The sequence below is a fragment of the Syngnathus floridae genome, chromosome 19, assembly GCF_059516105.1.
Source record: "Syngnathus floridae isolate MCC-2025c chromosome 19, RoL_Sflo_1.0, whole genome shotgun sequence".
NCBI lineage: Eukaryota > Metazoa > Chordata > Actinopteri > Syngnathiformes > Syngnathidae > Syngnathus > Syngnathus floridae.
Genome location: NC_142431.1, coordinates 3,280,804 through 3,305,251, shown reverse-complemented (window position 1 = coordinate 3,305,251; position 24,448 = coordinate 3,280,804). Strand labels below are relative to the sequence as shown.

General features: G+C 40.2%; 2 protein-coding genes across 2 annotated transcripts; both read right to left on the bottom strand.

The window, feature by feature from the left end:
• Positions 1-2,448: 2,448 nt before the first annotated feature.
• nudt14 (nudix (nucleoside diphosphate linked moiety X)-type motif 14) lies at positions 2,449-12,238 on the bottom strand. Its single transcript, XM_088362366.1, has 5 exons — positions 12,080-12,238; positions 8,744-8,787; positions 6,653-6,717; positions 5,955-6,249; positions 2,449-5,338 (listed from the first exon to the last, which is right to left on the bottom strand). Exons 1-5 carry the CDS (start codon positions 12,158-12,160, stop codon positions 5,089-5,091), a joined length of 735 nt encoding a protein of 244 aa, XP_088218492.1. The 5' UTR covers positions 12,161-12,238; the 3' UTR covers positions 2,449-5,088.
• A 3,271-nt stretch (positions 12,239-15,509) lies between these two features.
• knl1 (kinetochore scaffold 1) lies at positions 15,510-24,348 on the bottom strand. Its single transcript, XM_088362464.1, has 26 exons — positions 24,162-24,348; positions 23,847-23,881; positions 23,726-23,765; positions 23,558-23,617; positions 23,403-23,485; positions 23,273-23,328; positions 23,172-23,193; positions 23,056-23,099; positions 22,922-22,974; positions 18,961-22,818; positions 18,755-18,890; positions 18,588-18,637; positions 18,405-18,503; positions 18,213-18,328; positions 18,038-18,128; positions 17,785-17,901; positions 17,637-17,721; positions 17,417-17,479; positions 17,277-17,316; positions 17,075-17,179; positions 16,887-16,978; positions 16,618-16,677; positions 16,368-16,477; positions 16,161-16,282; positions 15,956-16,081; positions 15,510-15,877 (listed from the first exon to the last, which is right to left on the bottom strand). Exons 2-26 carry the CDS (start codon positions 23,873-23,875, stop codon positions 15,781-15,783), a joined length of 5,754 nt encoding a protein of 1,917 aa, XP_088218590.1. The 5' UTR covers positions 23,876-23,881; positions 24,162-24,348; the 3' UTR covers positions 15,510-15,780.
• Between the last annotated feature and the right edge of the window lie 100 nt (positions 24,349-24,448).

Genomic DNA, 24,448 nt, shown 5'->3' with positions numbered 1-24,448 from the left:
TAGCCCTCAAGGGCTGAATTCAAGTGGGCCAATATTACAGTGCTTTGTAGTGCATAACATAATTCATATACCGTATTTTCCGGACTATAAGGCGCACTGGACTATAAGGCGCACCATTTTATCTTTTCTATTTAAACTTCAGACACAACAAATTACCTTATAATCACAAAATAATGATCCATAGCCTTTTTGATTCATGACTCATAGTCTTCAGCAGGCCACTTATGATTGATTTCATGACACAATGCTTCGGGCCAGTTTAAATTGAGGAATTTGGTCCATATATAAGGCGCACCGGACTATAAGGCGCACTGTCGACTTTTGAGAAAATTTTAGGTTTTTAGGTGCGCCTTATAGTCCCGAAAATACGGTAACTTGAAACATAAGGGAACACATACTTCCAACGATGCCAAAATCTTAATTTGTACAAACTTTCACATTCAGTTGAAGGAATGCATGGGCCGCACCAAACATGAATATTCCGCCCACCCATTCATTTTCCATTATGCTTGCCCGCATTTGGGTGACTGGTGTCCTAGAGCCTATCCTAGGCTGACTTTGGACTTGAGGCGGAGTTCACCCCAGACTGGTCGCCAGAAGTCGCAAGCCACATATAAACAAACAACCATCCATTGAGTCTATAATTAACCTAACATGCATGTTTTTGGAATGCAAGGAAGGCGGAATATGCAATATGCAAAATCCCCAGGGAAAAAAAAAGATTTGTACATGCATATACGTATGTACTAAAAAAGAAAAAAAAATCCTGCATGATATTAGCGTCGGAATTTTAAGACAATAAAATAAGTCACCGATTGTATAACGGGATTTGCGTGACTTCCGCTCAGGCAGCGTGGGTTGACTTCCCACGCCAGGGTGTAGTCTGCCTTTCTCCCAAAGTCAGCTGGGATGGGCTCCAGCTTTCTGCAGTCCCAAACAGAGACATTCTGGGTAGAAGAAATAATGCTTGGTAGATATCTATATCATAGGTGTGTGATGGAAAATAAAGGCATGAAATACACACACCCTTTCCCCATACAAGGTCTCATTTGCATACAGATGGGGAGTGCAGTGGAATTGTGTGGAGGTGGATCTTCTTGTCAATGGGCATCATAATTCCCACTTGTGAATGGGTCACACTGACAAGGTAATCCATCTGCCAGGCTTCAGATGGTCTCTGGAGAATGGAGACATCCCATGTGTCCTGTTACAATATGAAAGCACGAAATGGGTTGTGCTGCTCAAGTTATGATGGCGATGTGCAGAATTCCAGGGAACCTTTGGGCTTTGAATGTGACGGGGCCGGTTGATAGGAGAAAAAAAAAAATCAAGTGCTGTAATTGTACATGTGGTGAACAGAACAAATAGCAATCGCATCTCTGTTGAGTACAATGACGAATTGTGGAATGTTACTAACTCAACATCCTCATTCAGGAGCGTCTCAAGAATGTTCTCTTTCGATTTTGAAGAAAACACACCTTGTCACTTTGGCTATTAGACTCTCTGACTCTTCTTAAAAGTAGAGCATACAATTTGTCAGACTGGATTTTGTGTTTTTTTTGTTATGATCCTGATTTGTATGAAAAGATTCTTAAGTATAAGCATGATAATCAGAGCACATCTTTTGCTATCTCGTTCCCAAGTAACACACATTGCAGAGCTCAAGTATGTTACAAAAGATGGAATGCTCTTCAGGAAATAATACATACGGTAAGTTACGAACAATAGAAGCCTTGCAACTGGTTAAGTCACAACATGGTGATCTTGCACCACTGACAATGACTCCTCAGAATGTTGTCGTCTTGTTTCCCAAGAGTTTTATTTTGTCTTCGTGCATCTAATGATAACATCATAAAATCACACGTTCATTCTTGGAAAACGATACCTGTCAAGATTAAATGATGAAGATAGTTTACATTCACTTGTGTTTGCATGGAGGGATTCTTTGCATAAATGTGCAATGTCATGTTGTGATCCACATCTAGTTTGGTTGTATCAAATTTGAGACGCGTACATCCGATGTGAATTGTAATAATATACATTTGAACGACAAAGAATAATAAATATATTGATACAGTAATCCCTCGTTTATCGCGGGTAATTGGTTCCAAAAACCACCCGCGATAAGTGAAATCCGCGAAGTACGGTCACCAACAAGAAGTACTGGGCAGGCTAACGAGTTAGCGGAAAGATGCTAATTCGCGATCGTGCTAACACGCTTCTAAAGGAATGTAAACGAACATTTGGAGCAATACTACATTGTCCTAAAAGTTAGACACGTTTCCTCAATTTAGAAGTTTTAGTTTGACTTTTAAATGTTTTTTTAATTTCGAAAAAAAAATCCGCGATGTAGTGAAGCCGCGATAAACGAAACGCGAAGTAACGAGGGATCACTGGATATCAACTTGCCTTCAGTGTGTTCTTCAGAAATATAAAAAATGAAAAAAATTAATTTGGGGTATCCAACCCATTTTATTTAAACTTAATGCAGTTTATTCCATCACAGTAAGTGCACATGCAAGATATCATACTTAAATACAGTATACTGGTACACGATTTGTTGGTACCAAGAATCATGTTCTAAAAGTATAATATATTAACATTTAGGTAATTAAATTGAACAGATTTGTAACATTACAGAAAAACAACATCCACAAAGATCAAACACTCTTAATCAAGTGTGAAACATGTATGCATGTGTTTGAGAAAATACTTCTTTTAAAAAAAAAAAAGCTTAGTCTGCAACACCAGAAAAGAAATACACAAACACACGTTTTTTGATTGACCTTGTGATTTAACAAAAATATTTTGTATTTCTGATAACATGAGCTTGCACAACGAAAAGGTTTTATAGCAGACTACCACTCTGTTGTATGTGTAAATCCAGCTACAAATTTGCTAAAAAAACAGAAAAAAAATATAGCTGTGCTGTGTAATTAGTCAAATTAATTAATAGTTGCGGCTCAGAGTTTTCGAATAAACTGCAACACCCACGTCTCGACTCCTAATTCAACCGGACGCCACCGGTCTCACTTTACAAACACTACACATAGCACCTTATTTAAAAAAAAAATAAAATACTGAAGCGACTTGGAAACAAAATAAGCACAGATTGAAATAAATCAGTTAAAGAAACAACGACAGCATAATCATGGGGGACACTAAACACGGAAATCTGGTGTTATTGAATGTAATCGTTTTGGAAATTTCTAATGTGATGCTGAAATTTGGATATGTCAGCGCTTTATAGACAGAAAACAGGCACAAAATAGTTACGTTTCATGCCTGAGTGATGGAGGTAGAATTGCCCTTAGCATTGAGCTTGTGGTCCTTTTCACCTTATGCAACAATGGATGACACAAGTATCTACCTCAATTATTGTGTTAGCTTTAAGAGAGGGAGCGTATGGCTTTTAGAAAGGGGAGGGGGGGGAGTCACTTTATACGATGAAAAATGGCTTGTCGAACGCACAATTGCACGGTGCAAATGTCCGCCAGGATGAATACGGAAAATTAAGTCAAACGGGATCATATCGATTTGTGGAAGGGGGGGGGTGGACATCTTTGTAAAGGCAGAACAAAACTACATCTTACAGGCACATAAACAGACTGCTCTTTAATAGAACGCTTCAGATTACATTTAATAGCAAATCAGAAGGAAAACCAATTTAATATGTCAAGTCAACCCAATCCTACCCCCGCCCACCCCGCCGCTAATGATGTTCTCGTTATATATTTGTGATGCAACTGTTTTTTTAGCATGTTAGCACACTTTGTTTTGCACAATTTGATCGCTTGAGTGCCTCGGTAGTCATCAAACTAAAGCTGGAGTTCAACCCTGTGTGGCTCGGAAGCGCGTTTGGAAAATATCGGTATGGTTGGTGCGGGTTCGAACAATGCATTTCGACCTCAAACGATGCACCAGGACACCTGAAACAACACTATTGCTTATACTTGGAATACATTTTGGATTATTTTAACATAGTAAATTACCTTATAGCTTAAATGTCGATTGTCATCAGGGGATCAGTCACAGTTTTTTTTTTACAATTTCCCAAAACAACTAATAATTCTCACTTTTACATAAGTACAGCATATAGCATTTCCAAACTTAATTCCGAAATATCATCTTGCAGTCACTTCGATCAGTCAGCAGTCAAACCTTTATGATCTGATTATCAGAATGTATTTGAGGTCATTTGAATCTGTACCACCAAATGTCTACAATGTCTAGTAAGAAATTCCTTTCCCCCCCCCCTTGCATGCAAGAACAAGACAATGTGGTACCAAGCCCTTTTTCACAGATATTGAGAAGATTGAAAATTTTGCTGCAAATAAGTTTGTTAAATGCTGGTCATCATCACAGAGATTCTCCCTGAATAGGAATAAGCAATTTAATAATTGGACCTGAGCTTTTTAGCAGATAGTATCTATGTGTAAATGCAGCAAAATTCATTTTCACAAATACAAATGTCCTCTGGGTTGATTGTTTTTGTTTTGGCATGATTTCTTAGTTGTTGGAAACTAGGAAATGATTTGAGGCTTTGCTAACAACACAGTACAATTACCATGGCGAGCACAGATTTTTTTTTTGCAATGTTTTGGACCACAATTTGAGTAATAAAGGTTTTCAAGGGCACGTTTTGAAACCAACCGGTTGCTCAGCAGAGACTCTGCTCTGAAGAGATGACTTGACAGCATAAAAAGGAAATCGACAAAACGAATTATGGCTCTGTAAATGCAGGCTATGATGCCTCAAGAAAGCAGCTGATCATTCATTTACTCTCGGGCCGGCATATAAAAACAGTGATATGCAGCCATTTTGGATGAACGGTGCCATAAATTAAAAAAAAAAACAAAAGTCATCGATAATAACATGAAAAAAGTGCAAGAGAGCCTATTGAGGCAGTTTGCTTTGAAGAAAAGTATGGAAAACATAAAAAAGGGCAAAATTAAAAAAAAAAAATGCACATTGGCATATGTCAACCAGTCTCCCAAATAATTTTAAATAATGATAATAATAATAGAGGTGATGGCATGAGGATGTGAGTAGCTGCGCTGGGCCAGTGTTGGACATAAAAGTTAATAGTTACACATTGGTGGAGATCTTGTACTTAGGAGACATATTGTTATGGAACCATATGAAGCTAAATATGACGCCCATGGTTTTGGGAATGCGCTCATTGTAGGCAAAGGTCATGGCTTCGTGCAACGGTACTTTGACTACCTCGATGAACTCGCCCTCCCGCGGATCACCTCCGCCTGCGCTCACGCAATTATCGTCGGATACCTCGGCGTAAAACATGGTCTGCTTGGAACCCGTCACGCCCACGCCGGACCTGGAGACAAATCAGGGTGGAATAAATTCAGGCTGTATTTTTAGGGGATTCTAAAAATCACACTCTTAGTCCTGTCCTGCAAAAAAATAACGATTGTTAAAAGCACAGACTAGAGATAAGCGTAGTTATCTGATGCATCAGATATCTTGTAGCAGTTGCTACCCCAAATATCCTGTCCAACGTGAGTCATTTCACTCTTTCCGTATTTATAAAGCGCAACAAAGCCCCATTTAGCCGCCACACTAAATCATCCCCGCATTCAGCTTTGCCGCACTTCCGTCAAAAGCGCCCTCATAAGGGTCATGAGGGTTAAGGTGATACCTATCTATTAAATGGAAGAGGCCCACACGTAATATCGACTATAGACTACACCAACAAAGCTGGAGGAGGCGCCGGAGTCAAATCAAAAGAAGAGTTATGAGAGCCGCCAGTCACGGCTGTGCAGGTGCGGCTGTCCAATGTGGGATTGTTTTTCTCCTGCAGCTTTCTAATAATGTTGAAAATGATGGATGGCTCATATGATGCTTCCTTCCTCTTCGCACCACCAAAAGAATATTGCAGCATAATTTCAGAATGTATTTTCTGCACTCCAACTATGACTGACTACAGTGCTCACCTGTAAGAAGTAATCCGCTTGAGTTTCGAAGCGGGCACGTCGTAGCCACATTCCTCCAGCACTTCCTGTCTGGCGATCTCCTCCAAGGAGAGGTTGGGTTTGTCCACCAGCCCGGCGCACAACTCGTACGTGATGCCCATGGCCACCGGAGGCAACGCGGACGAGCCCCCCACCTCCGTGTCCGCCTGGCCTTCCCGACTCTCCGAGTCTGAGGCTTCGGTGGCCCCCTCCTCGGTCTTTTCGGCGTCTTGAGATGCTTTCGTCTTGTTCCTTTCCCACTCACACATGTATACAGCTGTAGAATCGGCGAAGATATTAATATTTCTTTATTTCACTACTAAATATTATTCTTGTTGACAAATTGATAGGGTTGAACGCAAATGTCAAAACCCAGATGAAGGGAACATTATTATTATTATCTGAGGAATAAGAGCGGGAAAACATATGAATACCCAGACTTCCTTGAATTTAAAAGAGTGCAGTGTGAAACTGTCTCTGGCATTGTGTACCAAAAAAGGTGGGGCTCTTAAGCATTGTTGCTCCAATCTACATGAATCGACGGGATTTGAAAATGTACGACGCTATCAGTGAAAGTGGTTAACAATCCAAATCTCACACGGAACATAAATCAGCCACACCCCAGGGTACATTAGATTTGTGTGCTCCAAAACTGGTGGGGCAGAAAAAAAAAAACATACCTGGACGGAACTGCTTGACGAGAACAAAACAGTGGGAGGTGGTGTTGAATATCAGCACGGATACACTGAGGAGAAATAAGAATAAAAGCTTTTAGGCAAATAGATCAAACAGGTAAGACGTTGAAAATAAATGTGAATATTTTTTGCAGTTGTCAAGAAGAACTGGTTAATGCAATAATGATCTTATGCAAATGTGTAGACCATAAAACCATTGTGTTTTTAATGAGGCTTCAGAAACGCTAACCCTAACCCCCCCCCCCAGGTATTGCATGGTTGCTGCATGTGGATGTGACAGACGGCCACTGCCTGGGGAGACTTGCAAAGCCTTTTGTTGGGAAAGCGGATGTGTCCGAGGCAGGAGGAAATGATTCCCATGATGAAAGGACCTTACCCAACTTGCTTAGAACTAACGACGTACTTTTGGTCAGCTCCTCATATCATTGCATTCGAGCAATTAGCACAATTGCAAATGCTTACAGCTGGAATCACAAATTAGAACTGCAACCGATAGATACAATTATGCAGCAACAGATTGAGGCAAAAATAGAAAAGTAGGACATGTAGCCTGGAGGCATAGAAGCTGTCCCTTGAGGCAGCTCTGGGTCTTTTCGAAGTGTTCCACACCATTACAACTCTCCTGCAGCTTCCCACAGACAAAATGCTCTAATGGTTATACCAAGACGCTTGGGACTTTCCATGCATCGTTAATCGTGCTACCTTCTCAAAGGGGCTTTAAAGTAGACAGTAGGATAAAGGTGGGACATGTGGACAGCGGGTCGAAGGTGAATACTGGTGTTAAGTGCCAAAACAGTAACTGTATTTTTTTTTTTTACGCAAAATAAGATGGCGGGCATAATGTTATTCAAAGAGTTCTCGGCATGCACGGAGGATTTGTTAAGAACATATTTTTTTCTCTGGTTTCTTGGAAAGCACCAGTCTGCTACCGCTAACACAAAGGTGTCAAAATAACAACACAATGGGACTCTACCCACCAAGTGCGCACATGTTTTTGTGGCACTGGTGGATGTTTATCGTAGCGTCCCTCAGAACATTCTGTGGTCGTTGCAGTCATGGTAATTAAGGTGGGTGTTTTTCCTTTTCCCTAAAATGGTCTCGAAGCAGAAAGTGGAGTGTTAGACTCCAGTCAACAATTGTTGGTATTTTGTGCTCTCATGAGCTTTCATTCGTGTGACACCAGTGAGGAGAAAGTGTTGTCCCTGACCTAAAAACAAATGAAGAGTTACATCCAAGTTGTGAGCAACCACACCTCACTTCCTGGCTCTTTTCATTTTTTTTGTACAATCCTAAAAGTACCGTATTTTCCTCACTATAAGGCGCACCTAAAAATCTCCAATTTTCTCAAAAGCCGCCTTATAATCAGGTGCGCCTTATATATGGACCAATATTGAGCCACTACAGCAGGCGTGGGCCAAATGTATACATCTTATATATGGACAAAGTTTTAAAATGGGGCATTCATTGAAGGTGCGCCTTATAATCCGGTGCGCCTTATATATGGACAAAGTTTTAAAATGCGCCATTCATTGAAGATGCGCCTTATAATCCGGTGCGCCTTATAGTGCGGAAAATACGGTAATGCCTCCCAACATAATGAGTGAACAAGTCTGTCCTGAGTGACTTTAGGATCGCAGATTTTGGAACAAACCAAAGACGGAAGCGATATATAATAACACTGATAAGCTAACACCTTGTTATAGTCTATTATATTGTGCAAGGACCAACAACATTCATTTTTTTTTTCCCCATTATTTACCTTCACATCTAGAGTGTAGACATAACTTCTGAGGGTCAACTGTAATGGCCACTTAAACAGAAATGCAAAACAAATTTTGGCCCATTCATTACATGTCAAAACAAGAAATCATATTTTGGCAAAGTTTACACCTTGGGACAAGTTAGCTATTTCGTCTTAGAAATACAGGTTTGAGGGTACATTGGTCTCAGCAGGACTATTTTTCATGTGGACCTCTGTTTGGAGTCAGTAGGAGAGGAAAGTTAAATGATCTGAGATGCAAACTTCAGCATTATTATTATTATAGAAGTATTAATGGGTATAAAAGAGTGTTTTACCTGTCGTGGGTTTGCATGAAGTCCCAAGACTTTTTTGTGCCATTCTGTGAAGAAATCAGAAGGCAACATGAGTAAAAGCAATAAAAATGAAAATCTGAAGATGACTCATTTGAACCTTAGTTCCCTCAAACATCTTGTTCCGGAGATTATTCAAATGTAATAAGGAAACACTGGGCTGACAAATAACTGCTAATGTCAGAAGGTCACCAACTGATAGGGAGACATTGTATAAGAAAATAAGTCAATGACTTGAAAGCATTGTCTCCAAAAAAGAAAAGATGGGCGTTTACAAGATGGATTTAGTTTCAGGGAGGGAATCCTGATGACTAAATGCTCAAAACACGTCCCATTGTCGTTGGGCTTCGATGGCAGGGGTTGGAAATAGCTGTTTATGTGCCCTGCGGTCATGTTGTCACATCAACAGGATGTGCAGCATTACACACCATCAAATGTGCAATTAAAGAGCGGCAGAAAAGAGATCAAGTGTGGGAAGTGTCTCACGTGTTTCTCATCAAGTAAAAGTGGCCAGGAATTTGCCTAAGTGATAGCTGTGAGATTGTTTTAAAAATACTTCCAAAATTATTCACTTGATTTCATTTTCACAATGCAATCAAAACAGATTTTTTTTTTTATATTCTCATGTCTGAATGCTGGCAGGCTTTCTCAGACGGCGAGGAGGCTGACATGAGACATACTGGCGTCTTATTTTAGCACATTCGATTATAACCGTGGTCTGGGCAACCCAGCCGAGCCCGACGAGCAGGAGAAATTGGCGGGCGGCACTTTTGCAGCCTAAGCAGTTAGTCACATTGAGGGTGTCTTGGCGGCTTGAGAAATGACAGGCGCTTAAGTTTTGTTCGTGCAAAATCATTGTAAGACACGTGGGATTTAATTATTTTATGTTTTGGCCTTTATATCAGTCAAAATCAACTAATATGCAAACAATTGCTATAATTCTCTGGTGAGGCCAAGCTAGCCGCACCCCGCTTACTTGCAAAACAAGCAAAGATTTTAAGAAGCCTGTTGAGTCCTGCAAGTTTGCCACCCACGCAGAAACACCTACATTTCTTAACCTGCCTCCACAAAGTGTTTCTTTGTGTTCAATCAACCCCGGTAAAATCGAGTGAATCTGATTGATAAACCAGCTTTTTTCCACAACAATTGGGAATACCAATAAGATGATACTCAAATGCAGCCATTCTTTTTCTCCTGTCACCACTCCCAGATGGTGGTGTTCCTCTCATTACTTGGCCCTCTTGCTGAGAGGAAGGGGAGAGGGGGGCAGGTGCAAACGGCCCAGGAGAGCTGCAGAATCATGTTCGATGTGGATTACGACACAGTGATTAGTCGACGCCGAGCGAGCGGCTATGTGGGATAAGAGAAACCAGAGGAGGCTTCACGGGATCTGAATGTGGTCCCTCTGGCTTTTGGGCATCAAACATGACAGGCTCCTGTTTGAAAGGCTATTGGAGAAAGGGGCGTCTTGATCTTTTAGGTGCTTAACGTGCGATGACCAGCGCCATACACCTACTGTGCTTACCCCACTCAATACTACAAAGCTGGCAGCTGCTGCAGAAAGTAGGGGGAGAAAAAAAAAAAATCAACTCGTCCTCCGATTCAATAGCACTCTTTGATTCCTAACATATGCGCTCCCGGTTTTTTGGGGGGGATTTAACTTCAGTTGGGATCTCACCGGCAAGCCTCCCATACACACTTTACAGCTGCTCCACTAATGATCAGGAATAGATAAAGGAACAAAAGAAGCATGCGTGACAGACAGCCTGTGATGAGCATTCGCAGTATCGACAGAACCATCAGAAGATGATCCACAGGATTTAAAAAAAAAAAAAAAAAGGCGTGCAATTTTAAAAACATGAATGCCACCAAGTAGGTTGCACCCATAACAGCTAATGCCAAAAGCAGAAATAAGAAAAAGTCTGTTTATTAATTCTTTGCAGGCTCTCCAATAAAAAAAAAATAAACATACTAGAAAAGCTATTTAATTCTCTCTATTTTTGCGGTCTCCATTCTGGAGTCTAGTGCAAAAAAAATATGATAGTGACTACTGGAACAAAACATCAGAGTTAAGGGTTCCTACACAATTGTTTTTATCTTTTTGCTTATATATTCAAAATGTATTATACCGCAGTTAACTTTTTTTTTATAAGCTCAATAACAATTCAAGTGTGTTTTGAGATCATAATGGGTGCATTCAGTGAAGGACTAAGGGGCCACAGGCTGTAAGCTACTGAGGATGAATAATTCAAATCATTATCATGAATAAGTGAAGGTAATTAGCCTGCATGAAGTAGCAACTTGTGATTCACATGAAGCAACAATAGTGAGTAAGCCCTTTCCCAGAGTCAACAAGGACAATCACCTGCATTAATAGATATGAAACCAGATCTTCATAAATGATGAAGAGAACCACTTCATAGTGGATTTTTTTAGAGTGAATATATTGTAAGGTTGCAGAGGTGCAGCATGAAAGGTTTTTGGAGATGCCTGAAAAGCCTTTGTGGGGACTCCAGAAACAGCCCATCCTGATCTGGCCAGGATAAAAGAGGGGAGAACAGAGAGGTAGTCACCATCATCATCTCTTTTGTTGCCCATCTGCCGTATTAGCTGTTCCACCATTCTCTTGAAAAAGCTTAAAGGTGTGAACCCCAAACGGTGAAAAGAAACTTGCCTGACCATAAGCACCATAAGTTGGTAACTGAGCTTGAGGGCACATTTACAAAGAGCTGCTTCAAGCGATATGTGAATAGGTCAATAGGCTAATCAGGAAAAAAAGACAAAACTCTTCCCTTTGTATTAATTTGAACTGAATTTCTTATTTTTCTATCTTGAGTGGCAGGGAAAAGGAAGCTCGAAGGTCAAACATGATTGAACCCATGATGCTAGTCTACATAGATCCATAATACACACACTAAATATTAAAATATGAAACAGATAGACAAATTAATACAATTTTTCATGATGACAATACAAATTATGTTAAACATGCACAAACTATTGTTTACAACATATGCTCGAGCAGCAATTGAAACATCTGCAGCAGGCTAACGCTAGCATGCTAGGCTAGAATTGTGCATTGGCTGTCAGATGTCACAAAAGCATTTTCGAACTATATTTAGTCGACCGCATGATAAAGGACACAAAAGACAAATGTCTTGATCCAAATGGTATATCGTGATTATTGATGATCGCTGTCAGTGACAGTTTAAGGTCAGCGTTGTCTTTATGTTGTGCTAGCTTCCTAAAGTGAATCGCGGGGGGGTTGGGCTAACCCGCAGCATCCAGCCGCATCTTGACAGCCGCGGAGAGACAGCTTACTTGGTTGTAGTGGACCCTGAAAGGCTTCAGGTAGTCGGAGTCTGTGCAAGGAACGACTTCAAAGTTGTTGATCTCCTCCATAGTTTGGTGCGCGGTGATTCTGGTCTGTCACCGCAAACACACGGACAGTGAAGGAATCCTACGGAAGCCTTGAGAGGGCAAAACACCCACACTCAACTACCAGAACAGAAGCCCATCAAGCGCGAATGTGTAAATAATATATCGGAAATGGATGTGTAAATATTTTAATTTGTACGAGAAAAACAATAAATCAATGATAGCCTATTTAAAAATGAATATATGCTTTGGGTTCTCATTCATTCAGTCATTTCACTCGCCTATGGGAAAATGTATTCACACTTTTTACAGTATATTGTATTCTTCTCTAAAACAAGCTTTATTAATTAACATGGCACAATGAAAACAATAATTTACACAGTGCTCGTACTGAGAAGAAAAAATAAGACTTAGGCCTGCGTATGATTTGCAAACTCACACTACATATTTTAAATTACCCAAAAAATATTATAGCATATAAATATATCTTCAACCCATGGATCAAGAGGTCACGGAAGCCCTTTTCTGACCCCGGCCCAGCGACTCCGGGTGGGTTAGGATGATGTCATTCTCACTTATTAATAAAAACTGTATAATGGCAAGCCATCTGTAGACACCCAATCTCAATTGAACGAACTTCCCTTCGTCAAATGAGCCTCCCGGCGCACAAGGGCAGGACGTAACACATTTGTGAGCTGATTTACATCAAAATAAATATAGGCCAAGGCGAAACAATGAGTGGACCCGTAAGAGGAACACGGCGTCTCTCCTCTGGGCAAGTCCACTTTATACCGCCTGATCCGGCCAAGCTGCTGGGCACGATAAGAAAGGAAGGCTTGTTGAGTGAAGGTATTGTACTGGCGCTCTCAGAAATGTGACATAAATGAACCATATATAGCGGTGAATTGATTGAATGCCTAACTGGAAACTCTGACGAATGGGCATGACTCCAAATGTATAGGCTCTCCATCACTCCACTTCCAGTCATGCAAGTTTACAATGCCGACTCAACTATTCATCTTCATTAAAGTGACAAGGTTGCTGGGTTTCCAGAGAGAAACGTAACCGACCTAAATATAATAATCAGACAAATATAAAGACCTCTTATTATTAAAGGTGACCTTTTTGGAAGCACACTGTTTGTTCTCTTCTGGGCCTCACCACAAAATGAAAGGATTCCAAAAATCTTATCAGTAACTCCTGGGGCACTCTTAACGTGTTAATCCCATCCTTCCATGAACATGTGGGTGCCAGGCCCTGGAAGTCATGAGCAATTACTGCTGGGGGGCACCTGACAAAGGCCAGGCTGCATTGGGCTTAAGACAATGAAAAACCTGGAGCCTTCTCAAGTCACCAAAACCCCGTCTGTCTCCTCTTTCAATGTCTGTTTTAAAAGTCTTTTGCTATCTGATTCTGCTTTGCTGCATTTTTATAAATAAAATTAGGGGATGTTTGAGAATAATTGTTATTTTTTGTATATTTGAAGCCCTTTGAGACTTGTTTGTGATTTAGGGCTATATGAACAAACTTGACTTGACTTGATAAGTCATGATATTTAGGCTATGTCATAACTTTATACATTGAAAATAAAATAATTTTTATGAGGTAATCACACCTTTAGTGGACAAGAAACTATACTAGGTTAAGAAAAACACACACCTTACCAGTGAGTGATAAAAATTGTAAACATAATGAAAAACAATGCGTGAATGTGAGTGTATGTTTACATGTGCCCTATGGATACGGTTTCCATGCAGCTTGAAAGGTCACGTGCATGCAAAGACAATAAGAAAAGCTTTGTCATATATAACATGAGACGTGGATTTGTTTCTGTGGAAACTTTGGACTGGTTCTTATTTTAAAGGAAATCTCTCCACTGTGCTATCCATAGCATAGTTTATCAGTAAGGGTCAAGAAGGGATTTGGATTGGAGCCTCAGGGAATGCACTTAGCTAAGGTGGCTGTTGTCCCCCTGTTCGCAGGCTTGGGGTGTGGGTCACACAACAACCACAAGTCTGGAAGTTTGGATTCCAAAAGTGTGTCACTTGATGAAGATGCCACAAACATAACAAAATGGTTGGTATGACTGAAGACTGACAAGAACAAATCCAGCAAAGACTTCTTTGGGTTCTTATTGGACTCAAGGTAGACTCGCCCCCCACTGCCCTCTACAGTATGTCATAAATAGATTTACTGAATTCCTGACAACTAGCTCACTAACTCTAACTATAATTGAAACCTAACCTCTCACCTTCATGCATTCCCTGTTGAAGACTTCCTTTGTTAATTTGGCAGTAAACTTTTCAGTGATGGCCTCACTAAGGCTTGATGCTACGGGGCAGCTGCTGTGGCTCCACTATCCCCCTGCTGAGCACGAGCCTATTTTAACAAGGCAGTCCTATTGTCTTTTCCTAAGAATGACCAGAGAATGCGGTAACGTCCGTGTGTGTGTGTGTGTGAATGTGTTGAGTGGGAGAGGAAGAGAGGGGGTGAGGAGGGGGGGGGGATCAAGCTCTATTCCTTCTATTCATATCCCTCTGGGAGCACATGCCACCAGAACTAATTACCTGCCTGCAAGGACCAATTAAGTCGGCCCCCTAATGCCACATAACAAGATAACTTCAGCTGTCCGGGAGGCGTACAGGAGTGCATCGGTGGGGGGTAGGGTCTCTGATAGCGATGAACATGAGAACACGCCATTGATGTTTGGAGTCAACTTTGAAGAACAGCACTCTATTGTATAAAACACAACAAAAGAGAGCGTCAAGAAACAAACAGGTTTTTTTTATAATGAGGTCTTCCTGAAAATGATGCACAGCATCCTACAACAAATCAAAGCCTTTAGTGGCTTTCGATCTTCTGAAACCAATTTCAGCACCCTGCCGCACAGGGGTTGATGTCAGGCGGAGACACTGACGAGGTTAGTACTGTGAAATAGTGCTTCGAGGTGTGCGTATAAGAGTTGCCTGAAGCCAAATGATCCATCGAATTGAATTAGTGATCACGATTGACAATGTAAATACCTCTAAATCAGGATAAAAGTGTTACAAGGGAAGGAAAACGGTGTCAATATTTATGATGCGGTTTATTTGAAGGTGCAGGTAAACAGTTTTGTTAAAGCTGACTCACCTGATCTGCTTTTTAAAGGTGACGGTTTGACAAGTCACCTTTGACCTTTGATGTCAGGGCATCAGACACAAATGGGCAGTCAAACATCTCAGAGGGTTGTCTCTCTTCATTTGACCTTTCAAATGTCAGTCTTGAGTCACCCAAAAGACAATGGGGCAAAAAATGCACATTTTTGACATTACTTTTGTCAACCAGCTGTGATTGAACTCCTGGTCTGGAGAAATTGTAGAAAACCCCCTAAAGCTAATTCCAAAATGTTTATTTGAATATGAATACACACCAATGGGTCTTTAAAAAACATAAAATCTGACAAAAACATTTTCACTGCAGTAACAAGAGAATTCCAAACATTACTACAAAATCACTAACCTCAACATCTTAATTTGGGAACCAAAATTAAGTAGAACATCATTGCCATCTACAGGTGAATGAAGGAACTGCAGCCTGGCAAAATACAACATAATTCTGCAGCTAGGAATCCAAAGACCTTTACAAAGGGGCATATTGTACAACTTTCAACAAAGTAAATCACAGTTGATCTTTTTGATAATCTTTGTCAATAGATTTCTGCCTGTGGAAAATGACTTGAGAATCTCGTCAATTTGCTCGGCCCTGCACACACAAAAAAAATCTCAAAAATTTTGCTCTTGCTCAAGGATGTCCAAACTGTTTTAACATTATCATACGTACCTTGCATCTCCAAAGAAGTTTTGAAAGCTATGCACATGAAGAACATAGCACTGTTTGGCCAAGCTGACTGACAAAACGACTTCAAACCTGGAACGTCTCCTCAGACTGCTGAAGACAATATTCACCCTAGAACAAGACCACCATATTAGTTGCAATAACACCTGCAACATAAAAACGATGTCAGCCAATACATCAAAATTCTCACCGAGTGTCCTGACAGCTAATGTCCACAATGTTGAGCCGTAAACCTCCCCACATTTTCAGGAGTCGTAACTCCTCCCCCAAGAGCCGACAGGTACTCACCACCAAGGACAAGTCATGGAGCAGCTGCACAAAAGAGGAAATATAGGTCAGAAACATCCATTGTAATTAGAATACAAATATTGTGAATCTGTGATCCATGCACACAGACCTTTGGGATGTGACTATTTGTTGGGTACTTCTCCACCCAGGCTGTTTCACACTCGATATGCTGAGACAGCAGTTTGTGAGCAATGCGTGCGTGGCTCTGTGACTTTTCATCTAGATATAAAAATAAAACAAACAAAAATCATTTGAGTCGATATAAAAATGTAATCTGGCATGACTTCTGTAATAAATAATATAGTGTGGATGAGATTGCAAACTGTTTTTATGTATAACTACAGCTTGTTTTTCCATACCGTCGAGGACAAATTTGAAATTGATCCGGGATATTTTCCGATCAGGTTCCGCGTCATCTCCTTAAAAACAAAGACAGCACATTAATTACTTTGCCAACTTCCACTCACATTCCAGAATCATGCAAGTTAGGTTCATTGAAGACTAAATTGCCCATAGGTGAGAATTTGTCCAAAGTTAGCCCGCCAACATAATATACTAAGTCGAGCTACTGAATTGAAAAAAAGAAAAATTGATTACTTCTGCTGACAAGACAAAAAAAAATATCTACCTGCGTGCACCAGCTGTAAACGCAATGTGTCGTAGAGGAAAGTGTACAGGGTGTGTGTTTCCGTCTTTTCTCTGACTCTCCATTCGGTCAGCCTGGGAAGACATTAAAAAATGTCAATCAATGTCTTTGAGTATAGACAACTACCAATATGCAAATGTAAACAGTTCACATTGCAAAGAGAAACTGACTTCTCAAGCACGCCGATGAAGCTCTGAAGATTTTTTGTCTCAGCTTTCAACCTGACCAATTTTCCTGAAGCTTGAGTTTTCTCCAACTCCAGTTCACATATTTGTCTGTGGTAAGAGGGAACGAAAGCAAACAATTTGGAATAATAATTGACGTAAACAACACTGTACGTATGTTTCAAAAGACTAATAATAATCTGTTTACCGGTTTTTGTCATCCAATGCCTCATTGATTTTTATCATCTCTGTTGAAGAAAAAAAAACATGTGGGTTCATTTAACTTTTACAAGTGGACATCAAAGGTATATCATAAATTAAACTAAAATATGCGGAGTGCTATCTTACCTTCTTGAAGTGACTTTAGACTTGGCATGTCTTCACTTCCTTTGTCTTCAACTGCAGCTAGTTCTGGTGAAGAGAATAAGAACAATAATGTAAGAGTATATAATAGTAACCTTTGACCCTATGCTACCACCAGTACTAGACTAACACAGTACACAAAACAAATAAAATAATTAAGTAAAATGAACACTTGGAATATATTTGGGAATAGTTCTCAGATTACCTGCTTCCAAATCACAAATGCAATCATCTAGAATTTTGCTCATCTCGTTCGATTCAATTGTATTTTTGAACTTCTGCTGCTCATCCTGGAAAGAATCAGATGTCAATGTTAGATGAACCACTATAAAGTGTGTGTGTGTTGTAGTTACCTGAAGAGTCTGTACAAGGTTTGAATACAGGACCTCCTTCATTTCATGTCTGTGGATTTTGCTCATCTTTCTGTAGAAATTGTGTCTTTCTTTTAGTTTTACACCAAAAGATTTGATCTGTTGATTCAAACAAAAGTAGTCAATAATACTGCGTAGAATTCCAAGTCTAGAAAATGTACAATTTGGAGGAAAACATTTTGGGGAAAAAAAAATGCTTAAATGTTAAGAATTATTCCAACAAAAAGTTCAATACCTCCTTTTCTGTCCAGTCTTTCAAATCATCCCACAATTGGTAATTGATCACCTTGAGAGATTTGTTTTTGTCCAACATTCTGTAATTCAGCCTGAGAAAACAAAAGTGCAGAATGTCTTTTAAACTTTTAAGACTATACTGTATTTAAATGACAAACCAAAATAAATACTCTTACCCTTCCACCTTTTCAGAGAGGTTATTGAAATCAGCTTCATAGACCATTTTTTTAGGATGATATACATGTCTGTTTTTTAATACATCCATTGCTGAGCAACCAGTGGCATGTGGAAACTGAGCAAAAAAAAAAAAATTCATCTTATTGCATGTCAGTTTAAAAAAAAAAATCATTTTGGGAGTATAAACCTACTTTGTCAGGAAGGATGCTTTGCCTAGGTTCATGGATTACAAAGTCTATGTTGAACAGTCTTAAGAACTCAAGCACAGTTATACTGCCATCCTTTAATTTCTGTTAAAAAAAAGAAAAAAAATGTAAATCGATCACTGGGTGTGGTGAGAAAATAAAATCCTGAATTTAAATCCGGAAACAAACCTGCACTTCACGGTCTTCAAAATGAGATTCCATCATGCTGTGTTTAAAAGCTGAAAATAAGAAACACTAATATTGATGCAATTGTATCACATTGTGACATCACAAAGTGACGACTGGAGCTGGTGAAAAAAATCTATTTAGTTTCTTAAAAATAAACACAAACTTACTAGGATTAAATGTAGCGTCACACGAGCTGATGTTCGAGCGAGTACTACTGGAAGAATCCATCGTCTGGTTTGACGAGGATGGAACTGTGGTGGTGTCCGCACGATGATCAATTTCGAGAACTTGAGCCTGTATTTCCTGGAAAGAAATCGAATACGGGAATGTTTTTACCGTCTGATAAATTAGGGGTTGAAATAAATTGACCTACCGTTGCAACAGTCTCAGGGAACATCATGCTGGACGTTTTCATTTTCTTTTTGTTCTCTGTATCGTGTTCATCTGATGCCAAGCATCTTTTGGTACCCTGGACTCCATCTGGGCTGTTTTCTTGAAGGACATTGTTCAGGAAGACTTCATCGATGCTAAACTCTTCCATAATAAATGAATTTTCTTTCGGGGGACTTTTGTCGTAGAGTATTTGGAAGGACTCGTCACAGCTAACGAGCTCTTCATCGCAAATGTTACGCACGTCACCGTCGTTCCACGTTTTCAGTTTATCGACGATATTGTCGATTTTTGTCCAACTCACAGATTTCTCCTGAGAGTTGCTTTGGCTGGATCGAGTTTTTCTTTGTGGGAGTTTTTGCTTAAAGCCTCCAGTTGACAGTGTTGACATCAGTTCTGTAGTCTTGAACGCAAAAGGGGATCCCACAATTGCAGATCCTTGCGGACTGGATTGTGTTTCGGAATCCTCTACGTTTCCTGAGCCGGTTTTAATATCTGGGACAAATTCCGATACCGAATGGTCGTTGTATTTTGTGCTTTTGTCAGCGTCAGAATCCAAATTCGGCAAAAATGCAGTGCTGTCTGGAAGAATGACCTCAGAAGTCATTTTGTGGCTCAAGCGCCTTAATTTTAACTGAAGATCAGCAATACTTGACCGTCTAGACTTCTTTGAGGGACTTGAAAGTCTGCCATGGTCACCGGTACTAGGTGAACTTAACTTTTGCGATAAGGGACTAGTTTTATTTCTCAATTCAGCTTCTTTGCTACTTTGAGTTTCTTCTGAGTTGGCAGCATCTGGAATTTCCACTGCATCTTGACTAGTTTCAAATCTTGTGGGGAGGCTTTGCGTCATATCCATCGCTGCGTCATTTGCTGAAAACCGGATGGTTTTTTCTTCTCGAGCAGGTACACGGTGGACATTTTTTGGTACTTCTGGCTCGGACTGAGTATCGATCACGGAGGTGAGGCTTTGTGTCATATCCATTGCTGCGTCATTTGCTGAAAACCTGATCATTTTTTCTTCTCCAGCAGGTACATGACAAATATTTCTTGGTACTTCTGGCTCGCCCTGAGTATCAATTACGGAGGTGAGGCTTTGCGTCATGTCCATCGCTGCATCATTTGCTGAAAACCTGATCATTTTTTCTTCTGTAGTAGGTACATGACAAATATTTTTTGGTACTTCTGGCTCGCGCTGAGTATCAATTACGGAGGTGAGGCTTTGCGTCATATCCATCGCTGCATCATTTGCTGAAAACCTGATAATTTGTTCTTCTCCAGCAGGTACATGACAAATATTTTTGGGTACTTCTGGCTCACGCTGAGTATCAATTACGGAGGTGAGGCTTTGCGTCATGTCCATCGCTGCATCATTTGCTGAAAACCTGATCATTTTTTCTTCTCCAGCAGGTACACGACGGATATTTTGGGGTATTTCTGGCTCGAGCTGAGTATCAATCGCTGCCATGAGGCTTTGCGTCACATCCATTGTTGCATCATTTCCTGAAAACCGGATCGTTTTTTCTTCTCGAGCAGGTACACGGTGGACAGTTTTTGGTACTTCTGGTGCAAGCCGAGTATCAATCGCTGCCGTGAGGCTTTGCGTCATATCCATCGCGGCATCATTTGCTGAGAACCTGATGGTTTTCTCTTCTCCAGCAGAGACACGACGGATATTTTTTGGTACTTCTGGCTCAAGCCGAGTATCAATTGCTGCCGTGAGGCTTTGCGTCATATCCATTGCTGCGTCATTTGCTGAAAACCTTATCATTTTTTCTTCTCCAGCAGGTACGCGATGGACATTTTTTGGTACATCTGGCTCAAGCCGAGTATCAATTGCTGCCGTGAGGCTTTGCGTCATATCCATCGCTGTGTCATTTGCTGAAAACCTGATGGTTTTCTCTTCTCCAGCAGATACACGACGGATATTTTTAGGTACTTCTGGCTCGAGCTGAGTATCAATCGCTGCCGTGAGGCTTTGCGTCATATCCATTGCTGCGTCATTTGCTGAAAACCTGATCATTTTTTCTTCTCCAGCAGGTACACGATGGACATTTTTTGGTACATCTGGCTCAAGCCGAGTATCAATTGCTGCCGTGAGGCTTTGCGTCATATCCATCGCTGCGTCATTTGCTGAAAACCTTATTGTTTTTTCTTCTCCAGCAGGTACACGATGGATATTTTTTGGTACTTCTGGCTCGGACTGGGTATCGATTACTGAGGTGAGGCTTTGTGTCATATCCATTGCGTCATGTTTTGCTGAAAACTGGATTGTTCTCTCTTTTCCAGTAGGCTCATTGTGGGGTGCTCCTAGTTCCAAGTGTGTAGCAAAATTTGCAGTCAGGTTTCCCGTCACATCCATCTCAACACCATTTGATGAATACCTGACAAGTTTCTCTTTTCTAGCATTGTGATGTGCTTCAGGTTCAAAGGGAGTGTCGATCACTTGCGTCATATCCATCGCTGTGTCATTTCCTGAAAACCTAATCGTTTTTTCTTCTCCTGCAGGTGCACCACGAATACTTTTAGGTACTTCTGGCTCCAGCTGAGTATCAATTACTGAGGTGAGGCTTTGCGTCACATCCATCGCTACGTCATTTGCAGAAAACTTAATGACTGTATTCTCTCCTCCAGTATTTTTGAGTGTGCCTGGTTCAAATGGCGTATCAATGTTCACGGTAAGACTTTGGGTCATATCCATTGTACCGTCATTTGCTGTGAACCTCACAGTTCTCTCGTCACTGCTAGGTAGAGTGTCAGGGAACAACCGAGGAAAAGCGGTTTGTCGACCTTTAGGGTGCCTCACTTGCGCAGGTAGGCAACGTCGGATATCGCATCTTTGAAATTCGGTCATATCTATGGTCAAGTTATCTTTGGGATGGATTGGACTTCCATTACATGGTTCCTCAGTTGCCTTAGCGAGAGGGTTAATCTGAGCCATTCCAGAATGTCCAGGATTAACTTTGGTGCCATTTGTTTTGAAGACTTTTGCAAGGAATTCTTCAAATTTGGGGTCCACATTTTTTTCTGATGAAGCCGGTTGGCCAGTAGTCGCTCGGTCTTTCTTTTTCATAGAAGACGCAAAAAATTCTTCACGGAAATTTTTTTCCAAATTTGCATCTGTCATGTCCATACAGGCATCTTCTGCAGTGAATATCATTTTCTTCTCTGTGGATTGTTTTTTGAAAGTATCTTTTAGATTGGGTGAGCCCAGGGTGATTCTGGTGTGTTTCTCCAGGGTCTTTGTGTTGGGGCTTGCTTGTGATGCCGTGCCAGACTGGGAATACATTTCTTGTTGGGGGAAAAAACACCGAAAAGGATCATCAGCATCATCTTTCGATCCTGCAATGTGGCCCGTGTGAGTAACTGTCATATCCATCTTGCTCTCTTCATCTTGACAGAGTCCAATAGTCCCCATTTCAGAATGAACCAAAGTTGGATCTTGATTTTCCTTATCCACATCTACTGTTGTAATCTGGGCCATGTCCAACGTGGTTTCATCAGGTTCAGCATTTGATCCATATAGGCTTGGAAGACGAGCAAGCAAGTTGTTGAAAAAAGGATCAAAACTTTGCACCGGTGACGCAACTCTATCTTGCAACTCTCTTGCAACATTTGCGCCGTGACCGAGATTCAATTTCATTGATTTGCCATCTCCTGAGGACATTGCGGTCTTCTTTCCACAAAAAAGCGAGGTTCTATTGTTCTGTGAAGCACCTACAAGATAGTCTTGATGGCCAGTGATGTTGATCGTTTGACTCTGGGTCATCTCCATGAAGCTATCCTCCCCGCTGAACGTCACTGTTTTCTCTCCAAAGACTTCTCCTGGTTCAATGTTGGCCTGAAAATTAGTAAAAGCTCCATGTTTGAACATCTTTGAGGAACATTACAATGATTCACATCTTAAATGTAGCAAATTGGTAAAGTAAAGAAGATCATCTCACATTTCCTTTTTGTTCATAGACATGAAGAGGTGCACCTATCAGTGGGTCCATTCCTAGATTGATTTTGGACACATACTGTATTTACAATATACGCAACAGAAGATCAACAAAATGAAAACAAAAAGAAGCCATACCCATTTTTTGATGGATCCCATCTTCACTAACTGACACTTGGGCACTACAACAAGAAAAATGAAAATGCTATATAAAATCATCTTATTTTTTTAAGAAAATAAAGTCATCACATTACCTATTTTCTCCTGGCACTGATGCTAAGAAAAAGAATGTAAGAAAACAATTACAAAACTGCTCAGTATCTAATCACATGCAACCAAACTGAGAATTACATACCTGTAGACATTAACTCTTGAAATGGACTTCGGACCAGCGAGGCATTTTTCGCATCCCTTTGGAAAAGAAGAATGTATCAAAGTATGTTGCCATTATTTTAACACAAAGATGTGTGTTTTGTGTGTTTTACTTGGAATAAAGAAGAACATCATTGGCTAGTGCAAAAGTAACTCTTCTGGAATTTCTTTTATCAACTGGTTTGGCACATTCAACCTGGATGAAAATAATGCATTAGAAAATGTAGTAATATTATAGAATAAGTGTGTAACCAAAATATCTATTTACCTCGTTTTCCTGTTGATTTGGATCCGGGAATTTTGCAGATTTATGTGGAGTTTTAAGAATCTTGAAAATCAAAACAGAGTAATTATAAAACATAACATAATTGTTTAAATGGTCTTTTGCCCCAATATAATATATTTAGTTCATCATTAGGTCATTTGAATTACTCACAGAAGATATTCGTCTCCTGTAGGAGCCTCCACTGTTTTCACTGTAATATAAATCCATCAACTCATTCCACAAAATCCAATCACAAGATATAAGAATATTTCCTCAATTATTTTTTACTTACTCATTTTTGTCAGAGTGCAAGGGCTCCATTTTCAACTAAATTAGTGAAGAAGAAAAAACCCATTACTTTTCCCGTCACAAACAAATGATGGTGAACAGTTACAGTTTTTCAAATTTGATTTCCATTTCGGGGAGAGTTTTGCTTAACAAATGAAAGAACATATGCACTAATAAACGGGATTTAATATTTGATATTCCTCAAAGAAATCATCAAGGTATTAACAAAATCAAAAATAAACAAAATCGGATTCGGGCTGTTAGTTTTTCAACTTAACATAAATAAGAGATCGGAAATAAATAAGAAAGTCAAACAAACCTCGCAGTGGTTACTTGCAAAAACCTCTTGGTAAATATTGTTAAGGGTTACCAAATAATTTTATCCATAACATCAAGGCTAAAAATGTGGAAGATGAAGAAAGTCAATTGTTTTCGTTCTAACGTCAACTTGGAGCTAACGTCTGGCTATATGAATTTTGCCGCCTCTGCGCATGCGCAGTGAACTTCTGGCGCTGTATTCGCAATGAGGTATTTGTTATTCGTTAATTTACTTTACTAATTTGATTTTACCCAATTGTTTGATAATGATAACTAATATGAAACTGT